Genomic DNA, 20,540 nt, shown 5'->3' with positions numbered 1-20,540 from the left:
TGTCTGTGTTCCTGCTGTATTCACTTGAAGGAAGCTGCTAGTTTAATCAGACTCTGGGGTTAGCCCTCAAGGGGATTACCAGAGAGACTCTGACCTGTGCTAGGTCACCCAGTCTCGGTTTGTCTCTGGACTGGGTCGACATACGGCAAATCACGGCACAGTGAGATCAGCAGTAAAAGTGCCCTGTATTTCACATGGGTATCTCATTGTCTCTTTTGGGGTCCCTGCAGATTGAGCCTTTGTCTGTTGGTAATTGTCCTTCTTATTTGGGCCTCTGTGCTGCTCTGCATGTGTCTAGTAGTGGCATAGGATATATATGCCTGAAGGTAGTACAACCAGTTTCCAAGTTCGGGCTGTCTCTATGGGCATAATGACACTTCGCATCTTCCTGCTGCCAGAACTCTTTCTCTATTTGTGAGTGGGCCTGGACTTCAGATTTCCATGCTTATCACGCTGGTTTCTCCTGTCGCCATTTTCTCATGGCACATGCTAGACTGACTCCCTGACCAGACAGGAAGGGATGTACAGCTCCTTCTAACCTGGAGCCAGTTACCTATTCTATCAAACCCGCGGGGGAGCACGCGCTATGTGACTGTTAGCCTCATCCCTGAAGCTCTCATTAGCGATGTGAGCTTTGTCTGATACTTGTTAGGATGCTGTTGTTTTCCACGGGGAGGTAGATGCAGCATCTTGATTGCGTCTAGTACATATTCACTTTAAATGACATACATATTTCGCTCACGTTGCATGGAGTTAGTACTGTTTTCATGGTTCCAGTATACTCCTCTTTACATTGTGTAACTTGATTTGTTTTTTTTCCCCCCAGGAGAGTTTCTTTCTTCTTACAGATCTCATCCTGCCGTTCCCTGACCTTCTGCACTTCATTCTGAGGGGATCTTGACTTCTTCCAATGATTCTTCAGGCTTTCTCATGAGGGGGAAGATGCTATAATGTCAGTTCAGGGGGCTGTGAACATATTCCAGGTTTCCAGTTCGTTCTTGGAGTCTCTATGTTTTGTGTGTCCCTTTTAAGTGTTACTGGTCCTCAGGGCAGTTCTTATAGTTCTTCAGGAACTAAGGGACATCGTTCCGCTTACTGCATGGTGCCCAAGACGGGGGTATTGGGCAGGCTGGATCCCATTCTGCTGAATTAGTTTCTCAGGGTTACACATTTCTGCAGAAAAACTGGGAGAATATTTACATTTTCACTATGGACTCTGCATCGGCACTAGGTTTGCTTGCCTGTCTTGGAGCAGCCCTTTTTTTTTTTTTTTTTGGCACATGCCATTTCACCTACCCAAGGCTTCACAAACATTTTAGAAAATGTGAGCAGTGGAACCATTTTGGCATTACCAGGCGATTCACCTACTTTCTTCTTGACTGACTGCTTGATTCGGACGTCTTCCAGTCGGGCCATTTGTCTGACACGAAAAGGGTGGTTTCTTTTCCTCAGTTCTTTGGACGTGAATCTTTGAATTTGCACAGCGCTCTTTTCTCCTGTACTATTTATAGGTATATCGGGGAGATGTTTTTATTCATATAGGAGAGAAATGTGTTTCTTCCCAGAGACTAGGGCGATGGGTCACAGTCTCAGGTGTGCATTCTTCTTCGGTCACCATGACCAAGAGTATGGGATTCTGTACAGGTTCTAGGATCCATGTTGCTGACTCCACTGGGCACTTTGGCTTGCTTTCCCATTATAACGCTACAGCGGTCACTTTTGTTCTGGTGGTTCCTGGTATCTCAGGGCTCCAATTATTTGGTAGGCTCCTCAAGCATCGCTCTGTATGATTTGGTTGCTCAGCGAGATTTCTCTTTTTAAAGGCATGCCTCGGTCTTTGCTGGACTAGCTCACGGTTACCAAACATCCTGGGCTGTCGGGTTGGGGGGCTCGGTGCCTTCCATTCTCAGCTCCAGAAGTCTGGTCTTAAGAGGCAACTCAGTATTTGTTCATTCTTCTACTCTGGAGCATGGTCAGGCTACTGTTTCTGGAGCTTCAGACCATTCTTCCAGAATGACGCTGAAGATCTTTTCAGTCAGTATTATGATGGGGGTATTTCTCTACAGCCTGGGCAGTAGGTGATGTACTCAGTTGGCGGGTAAAGTTGTGGTTCTACTTCAGTGGGTGGACCCTCATCTTTATCTTCTGTTGGCAGATCATTTTACGGGTCAGGAAAAGAGTTTGGATAGACTTTCTCTCCGCAAAATCTGAGCATGGCCCATTTATTGTATGTTGCAGTGTACAGCGCTGTGTACTCTCTAGAAAGTGTAAATGTTAGTAATAGTGAAATCTTCTACATCCTGGATATTGAGAATTTTGGCTCAGGCGTTCCAGCTCTTTGTATGGGAGTGAGATCTCCTGGAACTAGACCTCATGGCCTCGTCTCAAAATTCTAAGCTTCCTAGCTTCTTCGGCGGGCACAGGGAGTGGGAGTCAGAGGGGGTAGCAGCGTGGCTTCTTTTTTGCCTCTGGTTTCTCTTTTTTCAGTGTTTTCCCCTGGCTGATGATGGCTTGGGTTTGCCATCTCAAGCTCGCTTTCAGGGCACAGTATTTGTAGAATCTCTGGATTGCCTGTGCCATCCTTGCTATGCGGATCTGATGAGTCTTTCGACAGCTGGACTGTTGAGTTTCCTGCTATCTCTGGATTTGCTCAGGGTCCGATCAACATGGATATTCGTACTACTTTGGTATTACGACCTAGCTTTTGAAAAGTCATGGCTGACGTGTAAGGGTTATGCGAAGCAGATTGTTTCTTCTCTTATCCAGGCGATACAGACGTCTTCACCTGTGGCTTCTGCTTCCTTTTGGAGATTTTTCCTTTCTTGGGTACTTCTCAGCATTTGCACCCTTCCAGAGTTCTTTTTTGGCACAAGTGTATTGCCAAGGGCTTAGCATTCAATTCCCTTCAGCTTCAAGTGCCATTCTTAGCTTGTTACAAGGGCTAGGTATCTTGCTCTTAGCTTACTTCTCAGCTTCATGTAGTTAAGTTCCTAAATGGAGTACGGTATATTCGTACACCTCTTAGAAAGCCCTGTCCGGAGTACAGGGCTCATCTCTTAAGCCATCCAACTCTAAAAGCCTGCCATTACAAAAGACACCTGAACAAAACTCTTGCTTTCCAAGCAGGTCATCTAAATGACTGGCTGTGTGATATTTTCTCGCGCTCTTCATCCTACCTAAACTACAGAAAATTATTAAAAACTTATCTATTTAACCGATTTGTAACCCAAGACTCCTACCCTACCCTTCCCCCCTAGACCTCCTTTCTCCTCCCTTCCCGCTCATCTTCTCCTGACCCTTACATTGCTCCAGCCCCCCTTCTTACCTCTATTAATTGTATCTATTCTGCTAATTGTTCTACTTGCTGATTGTACCTTTTCTCTGATTGTACCCATTCGCTGATTGTCCAGCTCTTCTTCACTGTAAACCGCCTCGAACTTCTATGGCTTTGGCGGTATATAAGAAATAAATTATTATTATTATTACAGTCTTAAGACACTTCTTCGCAGTTTACCGAAGGCTTCATTTCATCCTTGCCTTTTGAGACTCTAAAAGGCTGTGCCTTGAACACGGGGTTTCTTGTGGCCATGGCTTCTGCTCGGCGGTTTTCTGAATTGCAGGTCTTGTTTGGCGGGGATTCCTATTTCTAATTTACAAAATCTGGGGTGTCAGTTCAGACGGTACCACAATTCTTTCTAAGGAGGTGCCATCCTTTCTTTTATGACAATCTCACTTTTCCTTCCTTCTTCCTGGGAGGAGAATGGGGAGATGTGCTTTTATTCACTACAGTTTTTGAAAGTGCATAGCGTTCTCCACGAGCTAGGTTTCTAACGACTTTTAGTTGTTTAGATCACCTTTTTGTATTCTTCAAGGGACGCTTCAAACGTATGGCAGCGTCCAAAGCCTCCACTCGCTCGATGGGTCCAGGAGGACATTCTTTACTCTTGCTTGATGGCAGGGAAGCGGTTGGCGAAAGAACTTCATGACCATTCCACCAGAGCGATGGCTACTTCTTGGACTCGATCGAGAGGTTTTTTCCTTGGAGGAGTTTTGTCTCACGGCAACTTGGTCTTCCGAGAGTGCTTTATCTCAGCATTACTGGTTGGATGTGGGGGCGCATGCGGTGGATGCGTTTAGTGCTTCGGTTGTTGTGGAGGCGGCGTTTGCTTCCCACCCAGATTGAGGATTGCTTTGCTACATCCCATTGGTCTCTGGATTAATCTGCTGCTGTTGGTAAGGAAGGAAAAATTATGTTCTTACCTGTTAATTTTCTTTCCTTTAGACGCAGCAGATGAATCCAAAGCCCCACCCTTTCTGGATATTGTCTGTCAGTTTTTCTTTTGCAACTTTCGAAGTTTGTTTGTTATTATTGATGGTTGTATTCTGGATGATTGCCTTTTGAGATTTGTTATGGGAAAGAAGCTTTTTACATGCTATACCTATTGATGGTTACGGATGCTTGGGCAAGGAGCTATACTGAAGATACAGGAGGAGTGCCAGCCAATAGGACCACCTGTTAATCAGTTTCTCTATCTCCGCCTGCTGGTAGATATGTGCTATCCCATTGGTCTCTGGATTCATCTGCTGCGTCTAAAGGAAATAAAATTAACAGGTAAGAACATAATTTTTTCTTATTCTTCTATTTCAACCCAAAGATTAAGAGCTCAGAAAAGGTCAGATTTTAATTTGTGTTTTCTCTAATCATGAAGATGTTATTTCTAAAGTAAAGGTTTGTGGATTTTGTCTTTTTATCGTACAGCATAAAGGTTGCTTTGAAGATGGTGAATTATCATTGCTGACTGCCCTGGCAGAAATTCTGGACAGTACTGATGATGAGAGTGTATCTCCCTTTGATGTGATTACAGATGCTGAATTGCTGACAGTTCCAAAAGATTGTGATAATTCTGTAGTAAGTCATGCATAAAATAACACACATTTATTGTACCCATAATCTCAATGGTTTAATGAGCATATCGGAAGTGTGCATAAGCTTCCGTGTGTTGAGTTCAACTTTGGTCAAATTGCATTTCCAATTAGGCAATATATGTTCGTTTTATTTGATATGCTGCCTAAGTCGGTGTATCTGAATAGTTTACATGATTTAAAAGAATAAAAGGGGAAAAGGAAGAAAGACAGACATGGGTCAATTCAAGAAACTTGGGTAAAGGGCGGGGGTAAAGGGGATGGAACATGTACACTGTTTTTTCTGTGTGGATTAAATATTTTAGACAGGTACTTATTTTGTACCTGGGGCAATGAAGTGTTAAGTGACTTGCCCAGAGTCGCAAAGAGCTGCAGTGGGCATCAAACGCACAGCCTCATGTTGCTGAGGCAGCTGCTCCAACCACTAAGCCACTGCTCACATGGGAAGGGGAGAAGAGGTGATACAATATAGAAACATAGAAATAGACGGCCCATCTAGTCTGCCCACCCCAATGACCCTCCCTTATCTTTCTCTGTGAATAGATCCCATGTGTATATCCCATTTAGCCTTAAAATCAGGCATGCTGCTGGCCTCAATCACCTGAAGTGGAAGACTATTCCAGCGATCAACCACCCTTTCAGTGAAAAAAATTTCCTGGTGTCCCCGTGCAGTTTCCTGCCCCTGATTTTCCACAGATGCCACCTTGTTGCCGCAGGACCCTTGAAAAAGAAGATATCTTCTTCCACCTCGATGCGGCCCGTGAGATACTTGAACGTCTCGATCATGTCACCCCTCTCTCTGCGTTCCTCGAGTGAGTACAGCTGCAACTTATCAAGCCGTTCCTCGTACGGGAGATCCTTGAGTCCCGAGATCATCCGGGTGGCCATTCTCTGGACCGACTCCAGTCTCAGCACATCCTTACGGTAATGCGGCCTCCAGAATTGCACACAGTATTCCAGGTGGGGCCTCACCATGGATCTGTACAATGGCATAATGACTTCAGGCTTACGGCTGATGAAACTCCTGCGTATGCAACCTATGATTTGCCTTGCCTTGGATGAAGCTTGCTCCACTTGATTGGCAGTCTTCATGTTCTCACTGACGATCACCCCTAAGTCTCGTTCTGCTTCAGTTCTTGTTAGGATCTCGCCATTAAGGGTGTAAGTCTTGCATGGATTTTGTCTGCCCAGGTACATGACTTTGCATTTTTTGGCATTAAAGCTGAGTTGCCAGGACCTAGACCAGTGCTCCAGTAGGAGTAGGTCGTGCATCATGTTGTTGGACATTGAATTTGTCTGTTGTGCTTTTGCCCACTACATTGCTTAGTTTGGCGTCATCGGCGAATAATGTTATTTTACCTCGCAGCCCTTCTGCCAAGTCTCTTATAAAGATGTTGAATAGGATCGGGCCCAGGACAGAGCCCTGCGGCACTCCACTGATTACCTCCATCATTTAGGAGGGGGTGCCGTTCACCACTACCCTCTGAAGCCTACCTCCAAGCCAGTTCCCAACCCATTTTGTCAATGTGTCGCCCAATCCTATAGAACTCATCTTGCTCAGCAACCAGTGGTGTGGTACGCTATCGAATGCTTTACTGAAGTCCAGGTATACGATGTCCAGGGACTCCCTAACATCCAGCTTCCTCGTCACCCAGTCAAAGAAGCTGATCAGGTTGGATTGGCAGGATCTCCCCTTAGTAAATCCATGTTGACGGGGATCCCGTAGATTCTCCTCGTTCAGGATCGTATCCAATTGGCGTTTGATTAGAGTTTCCATTAGTTTGCACACTATTGATGTGAGACTCACCGGTCTTTAGTTTGCTGTCTCCATCTTGGAGCCTTTCTTGTGGAGTGGAATGACGTTAGCCATCTTCCAGTCCAACGGGACGTTACCCGTACTAAGGGAGAGATTGAAGAGCGCGGATAGCGGTTCTGCCAAAACATCACACAACTCCCTGAGCACCCTGGGGTGTAGGTTGTCAGGCCCCATTGCCTTGTTAACCTTAAGCTTTGACAGCTCGCAGTAGACGCCGCTGGGTGTAAACTCAAAATTACTAAATGGGTCATCTGCGTCAACCCTTGTCTGTAGCTGAGGGCCGAGTCCTGGCGCCTCGCAGGTGAAGACTGAGCAGAAGTATTCATTTAACAGTTGGGCTTTTTCCGAGTCCGCTTCTACATAGTCTCCGTCTGGTTTCCTAAGATGTACTATCCCGCCTGAGTTCTTATTTCTCTCACTGATATACCTGAAGAAGGATTTATCTCCTTTTTGGATGTTCTTCGCTAGAGACTCCTCCATGTGGAATTTGGCCTCCCTAACTGCTGTTTTGACGGCTTTTGACTTGGCCAGATAGACTTCCCTAGAGTCCTGTTTCCCTGATTGTTTGTAAGAGATGAATGCTTTTTTTCTTCTCCTTGATGAGGTCCGAAATCTCCGCAGAGAACCACTGTGGCTTATTGTTCCTTCGCCGTTTATTTACTGATTTAACATAGCGGATTGTTGCTTCTTGTATGGTGGCTTTCAAAGTCGACCACATTTCTTCCATGTTATCGGTTTCTGCTTGGCTTTGTAGCGCCTAGTGAATGAAGTCTCCCATTTCTTTGAAGTTTGTGTCCTTGAATTTGAGGACCTTGGTCAGTGTGGTAGATTTAGTGAAACCTTTCCTGAGATTGAACCATACCATGTTGTGGTCACTGGAGGCCAATGTGTCGCCCACCGAGACCTCTGTGATACTTTCTCCATTGGTAAGTATCAGGTCCAGTATTGCCTGATCCCTTGTTGGTTCCAACACCAGTTGCCTGAGTCTTGCTCCCTTCATAGAGTTTAATAGCCTCCTGCTGCTGCCGAAAGCAGAGGAAAGCGTGTCCCAATCCACATCAGGCATGTTGAAGTCACCTAACAATACTGTGTCCCCATGCAAGGTGATATTCTCTATATCTCTGATTAATTCCATATCTAGGTCATCCTGTTGTCTTGGGGGTCTGTATATTATGCCAAGATACAGGCATTTGTCCTTCCCTCTGGCCAAATTTACCCAAAGGGATTCCCCAGTGTAGTGGACATCTGTGATTCTGGTGACCTTAATGTCATCTTTAGTATATAATGCTACACCTCCTCCCATTTTGCCCTCCCTGTCCCGGCGAAGCAAGTTGTAACCCGTAATGACCATGTCCCACCCGTGGGAGTCCGTGAGCCAGGTCTCGGATATCGCCACCACATCCAGGTCGGCATTCCTCATTTCTGTTTCTAATTCCAGGATCTTGTTTCCCAGACTGTGGGCGTTTACGTACATAGCCCTCCATGTTGTATGTTTGTTACGTCTCAGTGGGGATGTTCCCGCTTGAGCTACTTGGACACTTTTAGCATTATTCGCATGTTTTGTACTTTCCCTAGACCCAGAGTTACAACGTGCACCTATCCCGGACTCCCCAGACCCAGAACTACAGTGTGTTCCTATCCCAGACTCGGAAATGTGTGTACCCTGTGGGGGTATTCCCGCTTGGGCTACTTGAACTCCTTTAGTACAATTTGCAATGTGTACTCCCTCTAGACCCAGAATTACAATGTGTACTCCCCCTAGACCCAGAATTACAATGTGTATTCCCCTTAGACCCAGAATTATAATGTGAGCCAACCTCAGACTCGAAAGTGTGTATACTCTCCCCTGACCCAGATCAGTGTTTATTTACCTTAGTCTCAAAAAAGTATTGGCAGCTTAGCTCGCCAGGTAGGTTGTTTGTGCCCGTACCCTCCCCCAACTTACCTAGTTTAAAGCCCTGTGTAGTAGGCGGGCTAGATGGTGTCCAAGGACGTTCTTCCCTCTTCTGGTCAGGTGTAACCCGTCTGGTCCCTGTAGTCCTTGCAATGCCTCTCCATGGTGCAAGAACCCAAAGTTCATCTCCTTGCACCATCCCTGCAGCCAGTCGTTTGCCCTCTGGATGCGATCCTCCCTGGCACTGCCCTTGCCCCTTACTGGGAGGATCGAGGAGAAGACCACCTGCGCATCCATCCTCCTCAGCTTCTAACCCAGGGCTCTGAAGTCTTCAGGTATGCTCTCCGGGGTGCTCCTGGCGGTGTCATTGGTTTTGACGTGGATGAGAATCATGGGGAAGTGATCACGGGGCTTGATGAGTCTGACCAGGCAAGCGGTTACATCCCGGATCCTGGCCCCTGGCAAACAGCAGACCTCTCTTGATTGCAGGTCTGATCTACAAATTGGACCCTCGGTGCCCCTCAGCAGCGAATCCCCGATGACACCACTCTACGCTTCTTAGGGGTGGGCCGATCTGTTGACTCCGGAACTGGAACCGTCTGCTGAATAACTTCCCGTTCTTCGTTGTCAGGACCTTCCTGTAGCAGCTGGTATCTGTTCCTCAGGGTGATTTGTGATGTCGATGTAGAGCCGCCCTGTATGTGAGAGAAAGAGACAGAATAAGGTCTTCTGCGTTTTCCTGTGGAGGAAGTCACCAGCTGCCAGGAATCAGCGTCTCCAGCCACTTCCTGTATTCCGATGGTTGGTCTCAAGTTTGCAGGTTTGGATGCTTTGGGTGTCTCTAGGATGGTCTTGTCAGGTTCCTGTTTGGCGATCTGATGGCTCCTGGATGACTCCGTCGATGAAAGTCTCGTCGTCTCGGATACATCTTAAGCACTGAACCTCCTCTCTCAGGCTCCTCAGCTCTAGCAAAAGGCTTTTATCTGGCTGATCCATTCCTTCCGTCTGTGTGGAGACTGTAGACATCTTTGAGGGGATGGCCTCGGTCTGTACAGAAGGAGAGAACTAAGGAAGGAAGGAAACGGGGCAGAGAAAATAATAAGTAAAAATGGGATGTTAAAAGTGGTCTGAGAGTTATTAACTCATTTCAGGAAGGGAAAGCTGTAGAGATGTAATAAGCCTTAAGATGAGATTTGATGGTTAGTGTCACGTACTGGTGCTGCAGTACTGAAGCAGGAATGACGTATGAATTCTCAGTGGATCTGGAGGTATGAAGCTTCACGTTCTCTGTTTGCTGCTAATAATTCTGGTGTGTTTTACTTAATGTAAAATACGAGAGTGCAAGGTGTAGGTGGGTTACTTCTATGCCTAACTAGGTTCAGGCTATACTGGATTGACAATTTATAAAAGTAACAGAACTTTGGAGGAGGTTAGGAGATGCTCAGGAAGATACTTAATCTAAGAGATGCCTTTTGGGTTGTTTGAAATGGTTTGCTGACAGGGTATCATTCTGTTGAAAATATCCTGCTACAACTAATCGTTTTCTATAGCACTACTAGACATATGCAGCACTATACATCAAAACACAGAAGAGGCAGCCCCTGCTCAAAAGAGCTTACAATCTAGTCGGGACAGACTGGATAAAAAGGTGGGAAAATTAGAGGGAATGATAAGATAGATATTGGTGTTTAGAAGGTGGGTTGGAGTTTGGAATTGAAAGCATCTTCAAAGCTTTGAGTCTGGGTTTGAATAATGCCAGAGATGGAGCTTGACATATCGAGTCAAGATGTTTGTACCAGGCTTATGATGCAGCAAGGTAGAAGAGATGGAGTCATTCAGGAAGTCTAGTCCAAATACAGTATTAAAGGGATGTGATCGCTGGTCCTGTTTTGTGCATGCATGATTACCTCTCTGTACAGCCCAGTGGTGAAAGTGTGCAATATTTGTAATGGATTGGATGAAGGTACCCATGACTCTTGCATAAGAGACTGTCTTGAAGCATTAGTTCAGTGGACTGGTTGCCATCAGAAGAATGGCTATTTGTTGAGCATTTGAATTAGAGAATGACACAGAGACAAATTTTTCCCTGTCCCCACGGGAACTCATTTTCCTGTCCCTGCCACAGATTCCTGCATGCTCTGTTCTCATCTGCATAAGCCTCAAACTCTTCAAAATAATAAGTATTCAGGGCTTGTTTGGTTAAAGCAGAGCTTACAGGAATGGTATAGGGACAGTGATAAAATTCACGGGGACAGAACGGGGAAAAATTTGTCTCCATGTCATTCTCTAATTTGAATTATTAGTTCTGAGGTTTGCTTTTGTTCAAAATTTCTTGATGGTGTGTTATATTTCTTCTTAGTGTTAGAATAAGAACATAAACCCAGCATCCTGTTTCCAACAGTGGCTATCCAGGTCCCAAGTACCTAGCTAGATCCAAAGTAGTAAAACAGAATGGTTTTGTCAACTGAGAAGTATGTGTCAGTTTTTTCATAAATGATTTATAATTTTTATAAATATTTTTATAGCCTGCCAGCACAATTTTCATCAAAACTGTCTCTTCAGTAACGAAGATATGAGATTCTGTACAGTAGATGTTACTGCCTACAAGTCTCAAATCTGCAGAAAGGTGTCACTTTAAAACTCTGAACCCTCCCCTTCTGCAGTGGGGAACAACTTCCTCTTCAGTTTTTTCTTCTGCAGTGAACTCAAACGGCGTGTTCTGATCTGCTTCTTTTTATTTTCGGATAATTTTGCCGTTAGTCTTTGACTTTCCTGTATGGCTTCGGAGCTTGGAGGTCCCCTTCTTGGGCTTTTTCTGTTGGAGAAAGGATGCAGTCCCACGTTGGTGGACTGCTGCTCTCAGGCCAATCTCTTTGAGTACCTCTGGAGCCAGCTTGCTTTGTGTCACTTCAGGAGCTCGGAGTCTCTTCCCCTGGGAGCTGTTTGCCTGATTGATTTATCAGAGGTTTAAGCTCAGGCTATGGGGGCCCCTGTGTAACAACCCTCTGGATATCATAGCGCTGACTCTGAAGTTTCTCCCCCAGTGCATTGAGGGCTTTTGGAAGTGAGAGTCTGTGGTCGGGATCAGCCCAATCAGCAGCCAGAAGTTTTCCATTGGTGGACATGGGCTGGAAAATCTCTGAGGCAGAAATACTTTCCCTACATAACATAACATAACATAACTTTATTTTTCTATACCGCCTTAATCAAAAGAATTCTAAGTGGTTTACACAAAAGAGAAAAACTGGACAATCAGTGAAATACAAAATATTAATGGTAAAATACAGCATATTAACTAAAAAGACAATAAAAATATTTGTTAATACGGTAAAATTATTATATTAAGAATAAAACCTTGAATTAAGAGATAAATTTATCAAATAGTACTGTCTTAGTTTCTTTTCGGAAGGCGCCGTAAGACAGCATGGCTCCACTAATGTAGTTACCCAACCAGGACTGTTGTTTACTTTTTTTTTTTATTGTAATTTTCAAAATTATACATTATACAAAAGTACAAGAATGTAAACATAAAAAGGAAATAAACTACTGCTAGAGTAATACTAAAGCAACCAATAATTCCATCAAGCCCACATTAAGGGGGATTACTTGTTTTGACAGAAAAGTTACTAAACATAATAAAAATAAATTTTAGTAATATACTTAAAGTAATACTTTACAAAAGGTCAAAAATTTCTCATTCTTTTATCCCGGTCTCAGGACTGTTTACTTGTTTGAAATGCGAGCATCCTGTCTAAGAAAGACCTAAATTTACAGCCTAAAATCTTCAGGTATGCAAATAAGTTACAGTTCATGGTTACCCTTACGGGATTATATAGCACTAGTGTTTAAGCCCGTTACATTAACGGGTGCTAGAATATATGGCTGTCTGTCTTTCTTTCTTTATGTCTCTCTCCCTGCTCCTGTTTATTTCTTCCTTTCTTTCTGTCTTTCTCCCTCCTGCAATTTTTTTCTCTCTCTCCCTGGCACCCTTTGCCTGTCTGTCTTTATTTCTGTGTCTCTCTGGTCCCCTGTCTGTCTTTATTTCTGTCTGTCTCTCTCCCTAGCCTCCTTTGTCTGTCTGTCTATTTCTTTCTGTGTCTCCCCCCCCCCCACTTTCCTTTGCAGAAGCAGCAGTGCTATTTCCCTTCCCCTCCAGATCCCTGTGAAGTAGTAGCAGCATTTCCCCCCACCCACCCCCCATTCCCTTCTCTCCCCCCCCCACTTTCCTTTGCAGAAGCAGCAGTGCTATTTCCCTTCCCCTCCAGATCCCTGTGAAGTAGTAGCAGCATTTCCCCCCACCCACCCCCCCATTACCTTCTCTCCCCCCCCCACTTTCCTTTGCAGAAGCAGCAGCGGTATTTCTCTTTCCCTCCAGGTCCTTGCTGAAGCAGTAGCAGCATTTTCCCCCACCCCCCATTCCCTTCTCTCCCCCCCCCACTTTATTTTGCAGAAGCAGCTGTGATATTTCCCTTCCCCTCCAGATCCCTGTGAAGTAGTAGCAGCATTTTCCCCCACCCACCCCCCATTCACTTCTCTCCCCTACCACCACTTTCCTTTGCAGAAGCAGCAGCGGTTTTCCCTTCCCCTCCAGGTCCCTGCTGAGTAGTAGAAACATTTTCCCCCACCCCCCATTCCCTTCTTACCTTGAGCTGCCCTGCTCCGTTCGGCCCCTCCCCCTTCCCTTCCCGTGTGCTGGCCTGCTGCGGCTGAAGGTTTTTTTCGGCGACTCCTCCTGTTAAAACTCCCCCCCCCCTCCTCCTCCCGCAACCGCTCCTGTTCAAAGCGGCCTGCTGAGGTTCGCGGCCGCTGTAACGAACCTCGCAGGACGCTCTCCAACTCGGTAGCATGTTCCCTCTGACGCGATTGCGTCAGAGGGAACGTGCTACCATGTGGAGAGCGGCCTGCGAGGTTCGTTACAGCGGCCGCGAACCTCAGCAGGCCGCTTTGAACAGGATCGGTAGCGGCTGTTGCAGGAGGATTGGGGGGGGGGGGGAATTCGTGAGCGGCGGCAGGACCATGAGGCAGGATTGAGTTTTTCAGCTTCCCCTATCTGGGGAAACCGCCGTGCCGAACTGAGCTGCGCGTGGGGCCGTAGTAAGCGCGGGGCATGCTGCAGTCTTGGCGGCCACGGACATACGGATCATGGAAGCACGCTGATAAGACTGTGCATGCGCCGCCTACGGTTTTATTATATAGATGAAATGAGATTAAAAGTAGGTAGGGGGCCAATCCCCAGACCAACAAAGTAAAACAAAGGCATGAAAATTTGGAGTATTTAGATTAAGCATCAAATTACTGCATTTCAATGGCCACGAATTTGGTCTTGGAGGATGAGATGTACAGAATCTGCGTCTGAGACAAACTTGATTTTTTCTGTTACATAGAGCATTTTGGACCCCTGTTCGTTTACAAAAATTAAATCGCTGCTGGGACTTTAGATCATCTATTATTCTATTGCCCATTTATTTTGGCTTTTTGGAAATCAATATGGGGCCAAATAGATAGGTTATTAGAAAATCCGGTGGCTTTAACATATTTGGCATGTCAATGAGAGTGAAGAGTCAGATTTCTTCAAAAAACAATAAGCTTTTACTTATTATGACAGGAGTTGCCATTCAACAGATTACATTTAATTGGAAAAATTGGAGCAAATTAAATTAGTTTTTTGTGGAATTCTTTGTCATCTATATAAAATGGAAAGAACATTAGCCCACAGAAAGGATATTGTAGTAAATTTTGAGATGTTTGGGGACCATTAACAGATTATTGTAATGAGTAGTTAACATTTTCCCTTAATACAATTGAAATGATGGGATAGGGATGAGGGGGTTTCTGATTCTTTATTAAATGTTTGGATTAACAGGAAAGATTATATTGTATAATATATATGATTGCATATGATATAGGACGGAGGGGGTTATAATTTAATTAATTTAAGTTAATTGTAATAGAATATCAAGTGATGTTTTTAAGTTCAAATGTTATTTCTTGATACACTTGTTGTAAGATGAAAAAATGAATAAAGATTTTAAAAGAAAATTTAAATATTACTCGTGCTTCCACTGGCAACCAGTGTAATAATTGACATTATCCCAGGACAAGCAGGCAGGTATTCTCACTAGTGGGTGTTGTCATCCGACAGAGCCCCGATACGGACGTCTCACAAGCATGTCTTGCTTGAAGAAACTTAGAAGTTTCGAGATGCCCGCACCACGCATGCGCCAGTGCCTTCCCGCCCGATGGTCCGGGCGTGTCTCCTCAGTTCTTTTTCTTCCGCGGAGCTGAGAAGTTTACTTCATTGCTGCGCCCATTGAATTCGATTTTTTGCCTCCTGCATCGCCGCGGGTTGAGTTCCTTTTACTCTTGCCTTTTACTCTGTTTCTTTCTTTGATTTCTTTTTTTTTTAAAAAATTTTTTCTTCCGACTCCGGATCGCCCGTGTGGCTTGGGCCCCGCGCCTTTGACCTTGCGGCGGAGCTTTTCCGGCCTATGTCCCGGCCGATCACCAGTTTTAAAAAGTGTAGCAAGTGCCAGTGCGCGATTTCGCTCACAGACCCGCATCGACGCTGCCTCCAGTGTCTGGGTCGGGACCACTTTCCGAAATCGTGCCGGCATTGCTCCACTCTGACAGCGCGAGCGTTTAAGCGTCGCTGTCTTCTGTGGGAGTCCATGTTCAAGATGGAAGCTGCGTTGGATCCTACAGCTTCGACATCGACTGGTGCTTCGACTCCATCTACGAAGCCCTCGGCCTCCCCGGCTGTTTCGAGTCTTCTGAAGCCGGCATCGTTCACGCCGGTTTCGGCCTCGACCTCGGCGCCGGTGCCTTCCTCCGTCTCCTCGGACCAGGCGCCGACCCCTACTGTTCCACCGGTGGTGCTCAAAGTGCCGAAGGCTGGCAAGCAGAAGCACTCGGCACTGAAGGAGCGCGGAGACCGTGCGGAAGGGCCCCCTTTTGGTGCAGATCCCTCCATATCGGCTTCGTTGCGGTCCCTTCTGGAGGTTCAGTTTGTGGAACTCATGAACACCATGGGGCCCCGGCTGATTGCCTCGATCCAGGGTGACCTCCCAGTTCCGATTCCGAGGGGTGGGCCGCCCCCTCCTCCTCCGCCGCGCCGCTCGACCTCGTTGCTCGGCGAGGAGGAGCGGAGGTCTGTGTCCCGTGCCTCGAGGTCGGCCTCGGGTAGTGCCATGCCTCCCTTGGAGCCTAGTGCCTCGAGGAAGGCCTCCTTTAGTGACATGCCTCCCTTGGAGCCTATTCCCTCGAGGAAAGCTTCCTTTAGTGACTTACCTCCTTTGGAGCCTGTTACTCCTCCCCATGAGTCGGTGTGGCGTCCACCTTCGAGGCCTCCCAGTCCTGGGCATAGCTGGAAGCAGGACGAGTTCTTCCGAACCCCCTATCAAGCATGGGCGGCGTCTGGGGAAGCGACAAATCTTCCGCCTCTACGGTCTCGAGTCCTATTTGCTCTATGGAGACTTCGGGGGATCAGTATTCTACCAGACGGGCTCGATCCCCATCCAGACATCGGGAGGGGCATCGATCCAGGCACTCTTCGAGGCATTCCTCTTGACACTCGACCGTCTCTCCTCAGAAGAAATTGCCTCGTATGGGGTACTCTGCTTCGGCTGGGTCTCCTCCTCCGGGACCGGAGTTCGAGGACCCCGAAGTTTTTTATTCACCCTGTTGTTCTCAGGCCTCGGTGGAGCCGAGGCCTCGACTTCTTCCAGCCCTTCTCGAAGACCGGCGCTGGCGGACCAACTGTCTTTTTCCTCTTTCCTGAGGCAGATGGCGGATGACCTGGACATTACCCTCGATTCTGGCTCTCGATACTCCAAGGAGTACCTTGATACCATGCATTTGCCTCGTCCTCCAGCCGAGTCCTTACGCCTGCCACTGCACAAGCTCCTCGACCAGACCTTCATGAGATGTTTTGAGTCTCCGTACTCTATCCCTGCGGTCCCTGGGAAATTGCGTGCTCGGTACTGCACGGTGCATCATAAGGGCTTCGAGGGACCTCAGCTTCACATCAGTCCCTCCTGGTCGAATCCTCGCTCAAGCGGTCCCATCCGGCCCAGGTGTATGCTTCGGTGCCTCCAGGCCGTGAGGGCAGAACCATGGATAAGTTTGGACGACGCATCTATCAGAATTCTATGATGGCGTCCTGGGTCCACTCCTTTTTAACATATTCATAAGGGACTTGACCCAAGGGCTTCAGGGTAAATTAACTCTATTCGCTGATGACGCCAAACTATGTAATATAGTAAGTGAAAGCAATCTGCAGGATAGTATGGCGCAGGATCTGCTTACGTTGGAAAACTGGTCCTCGACATGGCAGCTGGGCTTCAACGCTAAGAAATGTAAGGTTATGCATCTCGGTAGCAGAAATCCATGCAAACCTTACACCTTAAATGGAGAAACACTAGCTAGGACTTCAGAAGAAAGAGACTTGGGAGTAATCATCAGTGCAGACATGAAGGCCGCCAAACAAGTAGAGAAGGCCTCATCCAAAGCAAGGCAACTTATGGGATGTATCAATAGAAGCTTCGTTAGCCGCAAATCTGAAGTCATAATGCCACTGTACAAAACCATGGTGAGTCCTCATCTGGAGTACTGTGTGCAATTCTGGAGGCCACATTACCGTAAAGACGTGCTTAGAGTTGAGTCGGTTCAGCGGATGGCCACTAGGATGATCTCGGGGCTCAAGGGTCTCTCGTACGAAGAAAGACTAAACAAATTGCAGCTCTACACTCTAGAGGAGCGCAGGGAGAGGGGGGACATGATTGAGACATTTAAATACATCACGGGACGTGTCGAGGTGGAAGAAGACATCTTCTTTCTCAAGGGACCCTCGGTCACAAGGGGGCATCCGTTCAAACTCAGAGGAGGGAAATTCGATAGTGACATAAGGAAGTATTTCTTCACAGAAAGGGTTGTAGATCACTGGAACAAGCTGCCAGAGCAGGTGATCAAGGTCACCAGCGTTATTGACTTTAAGAATAAATGGGATGCCCTAGTAGGATCCTTACGAGGGTCGAGTTAAGGAACTAGGTCATTAGTACTCAGACTTAATAGGGTGGGTCAGTAGAGTGGGCAGACTTGATGGGCTATAGCCCTTTTCTGCCGTCATCTTTCTATGTTCTATGTTTCTATGTTCTATGAGTTCTGAATTATGATTTCCATTTTGCCACCTATTTGGAATTTTTTCTTCCTGTGCTTCGGCGGTTTACGCCCTACGTCGAATCCCAGGCTCGTTTTGAGTTTGAGGAAGTGGTTGCTTTGCTGTCCCAGCTTCGACTTCAGTTGATGCAATCTTCCTATGATGCCTTCGAGCTCTCGGCCCGGGCGGCGGCCTGCTCTGTGGCGATGCGCAGGTTGGCCTGGTTGCGGACCATTGACATGGACCCGAATCTTCAGGACCGCCTGGCGAACGTCCCGTGTGCTGGGGCGGATCTTTTTGACGAATCCATCGAGACCGTCACGAAGAAACTGTCTGATCATGAAAAGTCCTTTCAGTCCATTCTTCGGCTGAAGCCTAAGCCTCAGCAGTCTCGACCCTCTCGACCGCCTTTAATCTATCAACGGCGTTATCAACCGAGGCAAGCTCCACCTGCAAGGCAACCTGCGAAGCGGCAGCCTCCTCAGAAAGCTCAGCAAAAGCCTCAGCCGTCCACTGTCCCCAAGGCTCCTCAGCCTTTTTGACTGTTCCTTCGAGAGCATAACCAGTCTCGTTCTGCCTCCCCCTGTTTTTCCCATTGGGGGGGCGGCTCCATCATTTTTGTCATCGTTGGGAGGTGATAACAACCGACCTCTGGGTCCTTACTATCATCAGGGAAGGGTACTTTCTTCAATTCCTTTGGGTCCCTCCGGACCACCCTCCAAGAGAGTATCCTTCCAACTTGACTCAGATCGCCCTTCTTCTTCAGGAAGCTCAGGCCTTGCTCCGGCTTCGTGCCGTCGAGCCGGTCCCTGTGGACCAACACAACCGGGGGTTTTACTCCCGGTACTTCCTTGTTCCGAAGAAGACGGGCGATCTGCGGCCCATTCTAGATCTAAGGGCCTTCAACAAGTTCTTGGTCAAAGAGAGGTTTCGCATGCTGACCCTAGCTTTATCCCCTCCTCGAGCAGAACGACTGGTTGTGCTCTCTGGATCTCAAGGAGGCCTACACTCACATTCCCATTCATCCGGCCTCTCGCAAGTATCTCAGATTTCGGGTGGGACATCTGCATCTGCAGTATCGAGTGCTTCCTTTCGGCCTATCCTCATCTCCCAGAGTCTTCACGAAGTGTCTGGTGGTGGTGGCTGCGGCACTCCGGAGCAGTGGTCTTCAGGTTTTTCCCTACTTCGACGACTGGCTCATCAAGGCCCCCTCGGGCCCGGAGGTCATCTCTGCGACCCTGACCACTATCTCCTTCCTACAGAGTTTGGGCTTCGAGATCAACTTTCCCAAATCTCATCTACAGCCTACCCAGTCGCTCCCCTTCATCGGGGCGGTCCTGGATACCATCCGTCTCAGAGCCTTCCTTCCTCCTCAGCGCATGGAGGCTCTTCTTCATCTCTGCCAGTCTGTGTCTTCTCGCCAGTCCATCTCAGCGAGACACATGATGGTCCTCTTGGGGCACATGGCCTCTACAGTTCATGTGATGCCGTTTGCCAGACTCCATCTCAGAATCCCGCAGTGGACCCTGGCATCTCAATGGACTCAGGTGTCAGATCCATTGTCCCGACACATCCTCGTCTCTCCTGCTCTTCGGCAGTCTCTACTTTGGTGGATGACCTCTTCGAATCTATCCAGAGGTTTGCTGTTTCACACTCCACCCCACCAGAAGGTTCTCACGACCGATTCCTCGACCTATGCCTGGGGGGCACATCTGGATGGTCTTCGCACTCAGGGATTCTGGACCAGTGCGGACCGACTCCATCAAATCAATCTTCTGGAGCTCAGAGCCATCGTCAATGCTCTTCAAGCGTTTCAACATCTGCTTCACAATATGGTGGTCCTCATTCGCACATACAATCAGGTCGCCATGTATTATGTCAACAAGCAGGGGGGCACAGGCTCGGCCTCCCTCTGCCAGGAAGCTCTCAAAGTCTGGGATTGGGCGGTTCGCCACAATGCCTTCCTCAGGGCTGTCTACATTCAGGGGAAGGACAATGTCTTGGCAGACAACTTGAGTCGTCTACTCCAGCCTCACGAATGGACTCTCCATTCCAACCCCCTTCATCTGATCTTTGCACAGTGGGGGACGCCTCAGATAGACCTCTTTGCGGCTCCCCACAACTTCAAACTGCCTCAGTTTTGCTCCAGGATCTACACTCCTCATCGCCTCGAGGCAGATGCCTTTCTGCTGGATTGGGGGAATCGCTTTCTGTATGCGTTTCCTCCATTTCCTCTCATTCAAAAGACTCTGGTCAAGCTGAAGTCCGACCATGCCACCATGATTCTGATAGCTCCTCGGTGGCCCAGACAACCTTGGTTCTCCCTTCTACTTCAACTCAGCAGCAGGGAGCCGGTCCTTCTTCTAGTGTTTCCTTCACTACTTACTCAACATCAAGGATCACTGCTTCATCCCAACCTGCAGTCTCTCCACCTGACAGCTTGGTTCCTCTCAACATAACCCCTCACCAGTTTTCTCAGGCGGTGAGGGATGTCTTGGAGGCTTCCCGGAAGCCTGCTACTCGTCAATGCTACTCCCAAAAATGGACTAGATTTTCTTCATGGTGTATTTCCAACTCTACGGAGCTTCGGCGAGCCTCTCTATCCTCTGTGTTAGACTATCTTCTACACCTCTCTCAGTCTGGTCTCAAGTCAACTTCTATACGAGTCCACCTGAGTGCGATTGCGGCTTTCCATCAGCCTCTAAAGGGGAAACCTCTCTCTGCGCATCCTGTGGTTTCCAGATTTATGAAAG

The 20,540-nt window shown here is 47.4% G+C and overlaps 1 protein-coding gene across 1 annotated transcript in view; it reads left to right on the top strand.

Annotated features, from left to right (window-relative positions):
• Positions 1 to 20,540, top strand: part of PPRC1 (PPARG related coactivator 1) — a 120,690-nt gene that overhangs the window by 21,182 nt on the left and 78,968 nt on the right. Inside the window, exon 3 of the mRNA XM_033942497.1 lies at positions 4,760 to 4,909. Within this exon, the coding sequence (XP_033798388.1) occupies positions 4,760 to 4,909 (150 nt within the window). The remainder of the gene's footprint in view (positions 1 to 4,759; positions 4,910 to 20,540) is intronic.

This window comes from Geotrypetes seraphini, chromosome 4 (genome assembly GCF_902459505.1).
Source record: "Geotrypetes seraphini chromosome 4, aGeoSer1.1, whole genome shotgun sequence".
NCBI lineage: Eukaryota > Metazoa > Chordata > Amphibia > Gymnophiona > Dermophiidae > Geotrypetes > Geotrypetes seraphini.
This window is presented reverse-complemented; position numbering and strand designations above follow the sequence as displayed.